The sequence below is a fragment of the Electrophorus electricus genome, chromosome 13 (genome assembly GCF_013358815.1).
Source record: "Electrophorus electricus isolate fEleEle1 chromosome 13, fEleEle1.pri, whole genome shotgun sequence".
NCBI classification, from domain to species: Eukaryota; Metazoa; Chordata; class Actinopteri; order Gymnotiformes; family Gymnotidae; genus Electrophorus; species Electrophorus electricus.
In genome coordinates this window covers 21493547-21501046 of record NC_049547.1, presented here as the reverse complement: position 1 = coordinate 21501046, position 7500 = coordinate 21493547, and the positions used below count along the sequence as shown (strand labels likewise).

Genomic DNA, 7500 nt, shown 5'->3' with positions numbered 1-7500 from the left:
GCTTACCGGACGTTTGATTTGTCAGAGCTTTAGAAGATTAGAAGTTTGAAATGATTGTTGATATAACAGCATTAGCACGTCAGAGATAATTACATTATTTTGTTTTGTACCTGAGGTGTGCTGTTCATAAACAAATATAGTTTCATCGATGTTATTAAGTTAAACTCCAGTACATTTGTAAAAAAAAAAAAAAAAGAAAAAAAAAGATAAATGCTGTTAGAAATAACAGCATTAGTACTGAAATACTGAAGTACTTAACCTGCTCACCTGTGTACTGAGCCTGTTCTGTTGTAGAGAAGGATGCACTCCTGTCTTTTTGCATGTCATCATACAACTAACGCTCCATTAGATTTGTTTTCTATATAGTTCTCAAACTAAAGCAACTGTTTCATGAAGCAAAAACGTTAGCAGTTTACTTTAAACCAAAACACAATCTCCGCCAGCAGAGGAGGAGATGGGTTCGTACAGGTCATTCGTGACATTTGTCTTAATTTAGATGTCTAACTGGGAAAACAGAACGAGAAAGTGAGACTGAGAAATTCTGCTTTACGAATGACTGTAACTGTAAGCTGCTCTGGATAAAAGAATCTGCTCGAGTCAGAAAGGCAATAAAATGTAGGTGTAATAAACACAACCCCAAAAAACAAACAAACCAAAGAGTCAGTATGCATCTGTGGGTTTGTGGCAACCACCACTGGACAGCAGTTGTGTTACTGGAGTGTGGTGTCTTTGTGCTTTACTCTTTGGTAGTGTGTTACTGGAGTGTAGCCTCTTTGTGCTTGTTGTGTGTGTGTGAGTCTCTTCCAAGACTACAGTGTTGGATAAACATCTGTCCCTGAGCAGAGATGCCATTTTCTGCTTGTTCATCCATGCTGTGTTGGACAGCCAAAAAGTCACAGTGGTGAAATACAGAAGAATGCCACCGATTATGAACAAGCGCTGGACTGATTACAACCCACATCCAGGAGACACATCTACGTATGGACGTGTGAACCACACACGCCGTAAAGAGAAAAAACTATACCAGTGTTGAGCAACTTCCATACGCAGGGAGGGTTGTTTTGCCGCCAGTAAGTGTTATCGACCTGACCCGTCGCTCTAAGTCCTCTGATCATGTGTCTCTGACTGCATACACAACTGAAAGAGAAAAAGCCCTGAAACACAGAGGAACTAAAAATATGTGCAGCACCTGACAGTGCAGAGCCACGCGAAGAACCATGGTGCGTGGTCGACATCTCTTTAAACATTTGTAAAGATGACATTTTTGTGGCTCCTGTGCTCTCCCGCTTTGAATCTAGATACTACGAAGTTGAAACCTGCTGTGCGTCTCTTTGCAATCACAGCAACCCCTGCTGTTCGCGTGCAGCGCGAGGGCTTCAGCTTGCGTTAAACATCTCCGTGGCGTAGAAAAGCACCAACATGACGTCAGGCAGAAGCACTGCCGCCAGAGCTACGGTGGGTGGTGGTGACAGTTCAAAAACGTATGTGGGAAAAAAAAACGTGCATTTTATTACGCTTAACATCGTTGTTCTTCGTTGCAGGACAGAAGCACGTCCCACAGCCGGGTCAGGCTCGCGTTACAGTCAGCGTAGAATAAAGGCTGCGTGAAACGTGACCCTATTGCAACAACAGGGCGCGGCGGGGCGCGCGCCAGAGCCAGGCTTCCAAGGCGCTCGAGACGGGAAGCCTTTGCAGAATATCGTGAAAGGCGGTTTTAAGAGACCCCTCCCTGCGCCTCGGGAGGCTGCCGCGTGCAGGACAAAGCACGGCGTCTCACGCTATTGGCTCTCCGCGAGCCCTTTTACCTGGGCGTGGGCGTTCCCGTGCCAGTCGCCAGAATAAACTTTTCCTTGGGTCGCGCGGCGGGACGGTCCGGTGAACAGCGCGGCCTGGAACGGCACGAGCGTCCCCAGGCTCCCGGACATGGACCCCGTAACGTCCTGGAGCGCCGAGAGCGTGAGCAGATGGCTGCGAGGTAAGCGCGCGTCTTAACTGCGGAGCCGCAGGTGACTTTGGGGCAGGTTAGCGCGCAGTTTCGCCGCGTGAACAGAGTGCGAGCCTCCTGGACGAGGAAGAGGAGCAGGAATGAGGAAGTGATCTGGCGAGCACCGCGAGCGCTCCGGGCACAAACCCGCGCACATAAAACCCCCCAAAATCAAAGCGTTTCCGAGCGCGGGCTCGTCACCGGCCTGCCACCTTCGCGCGACATTACTTCGTTAAAGTAAACGCGGAGTGACGCGGCGCGCGGCGCGCGGCGCGAGCAGTCGCTGGCATTTTGTGCGAGTGCAAACCTGCCCAGATTGCGCGATGGGCCTCGGAGGGAATCTCGCGGCTCGGCCCTTTCCCCTCGTGCTCTACGGCTCGTGTCGTGTGGGTAGCTCGTCGAACATGAGCTTCCGTTTCATATCGGAACATTCAACGCATTATTGGTTCTCCTGGATAACCTAAACGGCCCCCGTCGGGTCCGGTCGGCGCCTGCAGGTAGTCTTCGTTAACGTGGGCGTGGAGCTTGGGCTCGGCGTGACGTAAACGGTCCCCCGGTACATTGCGTTGTGTCCGCGAGCGGTCGTTATGCTCCAATGAAGTGTGTTGGAGGTCTCGGTAGGGTTCGGTTCGCCTCTTTAGACCACAAGGTCTCGCTGTTCCGACCAGTTTCCATGCATGTTCTTCGGTTCCACTTCGCATGCATTTAATTAATGAGTTAACGTGCGTGGATGTTTTGCTGTGCACTGAGCAAACCGTGACTGAGTATTTGTCCGAGTGTCATGACCTGTTACCCTTCATGCTGATTTATGCATAATGTTAATCAGACTGTGCAGTTCTAAACCATCAAATCATCCTTAAATCTGCAAACAGCCGAGTTGGACACATCTGTAGCAATGCTTACCACAAACGGGCAGAGTTTTGTGTGTCTATATGGAAGGATGTCATGTATGGTCCCGGCCGGCTGTGAATCGCAAAGCATATTTTCTCTCACAACCGTCACAGCTATTCTGACGACCGAGAGGTCACGAAGGACACTGGAATTCTCACTCACTGGCCAGCGACGTTGCCATGGTGTGGTTATTATGGGCTTGTTGTTTTGCTTTGCTACTGTGGCGTGATTGTTGTTCCAGGAATGTGCTTGAATGCGCTTCACGCTTTTAATTCGCAGCGACGTGAATAACCGACTCATTACGATAACATCTTGTTTGGTGGTTTCCTTGTGTTGCGTACTTGGTTTCTCCGGAACGTCCTATTTCTGAGCACTGCACCTTCTTACTCATCAGTTTATTAAAATCACAGCTTCATTACAAAGAGTTTGGAAGTGTGCATTTAGCTACTAGTCTGTATCCAGTTTGTATTAGCCATCTCGGAGGCCTCCGTTAATGGTGTGTGTGTGTGTGTCAGCATCAGCGTTCGTACCCATGCCGGTCACTCGAGTCATAAATGTGGAAGACTTTAAAAATCTCATCTTCCTCGTGATTATTGGGCCCTGGTACTGTACACTGAGTGAAGAGATATCAGCTCGTACATGCTGGCTAAGACAGAGAATTCCTGCTTCCTGGGTTTGCCAGGCTTGGATAAACTGCCAAGCTTGGATAAACATTTGCTGAGGCTAAAAATGTGTATTATCAGTTTCATTTAAAACGAGTGCTTTTTAGATTGGGAAGTATGTCATGATTCAAATATTAGTTTTTCTCACTGTGTGTATGCTCGCTTGTGTGTGCGTATCTGCGTGTGCACGTGTGTATCTGTGCGTCCGTGTGTGTGTATATCTGCGTGTGTGTGTGTGTGTGTGTATATCTGCGTGTGTGTGTGTGTGTGTGTATATCTGCGTGTGTGTGTGTGTGTATATCTGCGTGTGTGTGTGTGTGTGTGTATATCTGCGTGTGTGTGTGTGTGTGTATATCTGCGTGTGTGTGTGCGTGTGTATATCTGCGTGTGTGTGTGTGTGTGTATATCTGCGTGTGTGTGTGTGCACGTGTGTATCTGTGCGTCCGTGTGTGTGTGTGTGTGTGTGTGTGTGTGTGTGTGTGTGTGTGTGTGTGTGTACACACAGGTCTGGATTCTTCTCTTCAGCAGTATGCATTTGAGCAATGGCAGCTGTCTGGGGTGGACCTGCTGCAACTATCCTCCCAGCAGCTTCACCAGCTCGGTGTGCACAAGCTCGGACACCAGGAGCTCGTCCTGGAGGCCGTGGAGAAACTCTGCTCCCTGGTATGACCCGCTGGACTGTGTGTGTGTGTGTGTGTCTGGAGTCTTGTGATTGTTGTCTGGACTGTGTGCATTTGTGATTGTAGTGTGGACTGTTTGTGTGTTTGCATCTGTAGACTGGACTGTGTGTGTGTGTGTGTGTGTGTGTGTGTGTGTGTGTGTAGTCTGTTTTACTCCCTTTTGTAAAAGATGGGCCTATGGGAAGATAGGAACAGTGGAAAAATGCTGTGTGTGTGTTCTGTGGTTTGCTAGGAGTTCATTTGACTCATTATGTATATGTGCGTGTACATGTGTTGAAGATTCTGAAGCTACTATGACTAGCTGCACAATTAGTTAATTCAACAATGGGTTAGCACTTGCGTTTGAATTAATTATTCAAAATGTGTGTGGCTATGTGTGCATTTGTGTGTGGGTATGTGTGTGTGCACGTGTGTGCACGTGTGTGCACGTGTGTGTGCGTGTGTGTGTGTGTGTGTGTGCAGACGTACGGACTGGGTGGTGAGTCTCTGCGCAGTCTGACAGAGAAGCTCAGGGCTGTGGCCCACTCTCTGCAGATGGGCATCCAGAGCCGCTGGCGCGTCAACACTTACGACGGCCAGAGCGCCACCAAGCTGCCAGCATCAGTACTGCAGGACGTAGTGGAACTGATCACTGCGGCCAAGGGCCTGTTCTTTTTACTGAACAGGTAAGAAACACCCCCAGGATAGTTAATCACTCCAGGACGTTTGGAGTATTTAACGTATAAATCATATCTTACACAGAGCTTATTCATAGTAGCACACTATGCCTGTTATGCTACATTTACATATTATGACTATATATTTATCATTACATTAGCGTAAAACCTGTTATTATTTTTATATTATGTGAAATGAGCTGATCTAAGAATAATTACATTTGATAAATTCAGCAAAATATATTTAATTAATATAGAAACATGAAAAATGTTATTAAATGTTGTATCATGACATTGAATTGAATGGAGGTCGAGGTGTGATATAGAGATACTTGTAAAGATCACTGGGCAGAGACAGCTTCACTACAACCAACTACTGCACTAATGCGCGCGCGTGTGTGTGTGTGTGTGGTGTGTGTGTGTGTGTGTGTGTGTGTGTGTGTGTGTGTGTGTGTGTGTGTGTGTGTGTGTGTGTGTGTGTGTGTGTTCTACAGGTATCAGCACACCCAGATCAGTGGATGTACAGGCAGTCAGAACATCATCCCTCTGTGTAAAGATCTGGGCTCCACCATCCATAAGGTCTGTGCTGGCATCTCTTTTTCACGCTGTTCCACTGTCTTCCTTATGACCAAACCCCTTTCAAATCCCCAGCACATCTCTGTGTTCAGTACCATACTAACGTCTCCGCGTCTGCTCTGGACCAGGAGACCAGTGTGAGAACTCTCTCATGTGTAGACCCCCTGTTTCTCACTGAGAAGTGCTGTCACACTCTGTTAGGTGTGTGTTCTTCCCTGAGATCCACTAACCGAGCTTTGTTGACCTTTTGCTGTTTTGATTCTAAACTTTCTGGTTTACGTGTGTGTGTCTGTGTGTGTGTGTCTGTGTGTAACAGACGTGTGTAACATGTGTGTGTGTGTGTGTGTGTGTGTGTGTGTGACAGGTATGTGTGTGTGTGACAGGTGTGTGTGTGTGTGTGTGTGTGACAGGTGTGTGTGTGTGTGTGTGACAGGTGTGTGTGTGTGTGTGTGACAGGTGTGTGTGTGTGTGTGACAGGTGTGTGTGTGTGACAGGTGTGTAACAGGTGTGTGTGTGTGTGACAGGTGTGTAACAGACGTGTGTGTGTGACAGGTGTGTAACAGACGTGTGTGTGTGACAGGTGTGTAACAGACGTGTGTGTGTGTGACAGGTGTGTAACAGACGTGTGTGTGTGACAGGTGTGTAACAGACGTGTGTGTGTGTGAGACAGGTGTGTAATAAGCATGTGTGTGTGTGTGTGTGAGACAGGTATGTAACACTGAGAGACACAGGTGTGTAACACTGCGTGACAGACTTGTGTGTGTTTGACAGGTCTGTGTGACAGGTGTGTAACAGACGTGTGTGTGTGTGTGTGAGACAGGTGTGTAACAGACGTGTGTGTGTGTGTAACAGACGTGTGTGTGTGTGTGTGAGAGACGTGTGTGTGTGTGTGAGAGAGAGACAGGTGTGTAACACTGTGTGTGAGAGACGTGTGTGTGTGTGTGTGTGTGTGTGTGTGTGTGTGAGAGAGAGAGACAGGTGTGTAACACTGTGTGTGTGTGCGTGTGTGTGCGTGCGTACGTGACAGGCGTGTAACAGACTTATAACAGGGTTGACCGGTAACAGAATACATGAACTACATGTCACAATTGGCCCCTCCTAGTGTCCCATCTCCATGGTTACCCAGTCTCGTCTTTTCCATGGGCTTTTTGTTTTGCTTGCCTTCCTTAGTTTGGTTGTCTCTACCCCTTGCGAGGTTCTCCCGTGTCTCGTATAGTTCTCACTAACCCACGTATTTGCTCATGGTCTGCTCGCTGTAAGCTAGGTCTCATTCATGGTCTCACTGCCTCTGTTTATTTGAGCGTGCCGCTCTGGGTTCCTAGTTCTCCCTGAGTTTTGACTGGTTAGCTGTTACTCCACGTTGTCTTTTTCTTTTGGATTTGGGTTCTTTCCGGCTGTTTTTTGGACTGGATTTTGACAACGATTCAGGATTGTCCCTCCACTAATAAACTCTTCTCTGTTCTGCACACTTCTGGCTCAACTTGCCATGCTACACAGTGTTACAGAATCAGAATACAACAAAAGGTAGCTGAGTTCTGTTAAAGTTACAAAAAAAGGCAGTAATTAGATACCTTGTCCGCTTAAACATGTGGGCTACTGGCAGGACTGAGACGGCTTTGAGACAGCTGACATCTGTCCTGCCCTGTGTTCAGTCCTGCTTCAGTACCAGGTTTAGATTTGTTTTGAGCAGGTATTCGTGTTTATTACTAAGCTGAGCTCGTTTTGTAAGTTTAAGTGCGTTCCCGTCGTGTGTGTGTGTGTGTGTGTGTGTGCGTGCTTCGGACATTTGACCCCATTCTCTCGAAGTGTGTGGCTGGAAATACATGTGCATCTGTGAGATCTTTCTGGGGTGATTCGTGTCTGTGTGATTCGTTATCTTGATTAAATACATGGTGTGTGTAGTGATGAGTTGCAGATTGCTGGAGCTCAAATGTCTAGTCTGACCCTGGGTGTTCTAATGTCCCACAGTTCTAATCTGATGATAAGATCCTGTTTAGTCTAGTTCTAATACTGCAGGAGTGAAGATACCAGATTAACTAAGGAAGCCGCCA

At 47.6% G+C, this 7500-nt stretch overlaps 1 protein-coding gene across 1 annotated transcript in view; it reads left to right on the top strand.

Annotated features, from left to right (window-relative positions):
- The first annotated feature begins 1610 nt into the window (after window positions 1-1610).
- The window catches only part of cnksr1 (connector enhancer of kinase suppressor of Ras 1), a 30175-nt gene continuing 24285 nt past the window's right edge, over window positions 1611-7500 (top strand). The window contains exons 1-4 of the mRNA XM_035532827.1: window positions 1611-1975; window positions 4043-4200; window positions 4680-4882; window positions 5368-5452. Coding sequence (XP_035388720.1) covers window positions 1924-1975; window positions 4043-4200; window positions 4680-4882; window positions 5368-5452 — 498 coding nt within the window. The 5' untranslated portion in view covers window positions 1611-1923. The remainder of the gene's footprint in view (window positions 1976-4042; window positions 4201-4679; window positions 4883-5367; window positions 5453-7500) is intronic.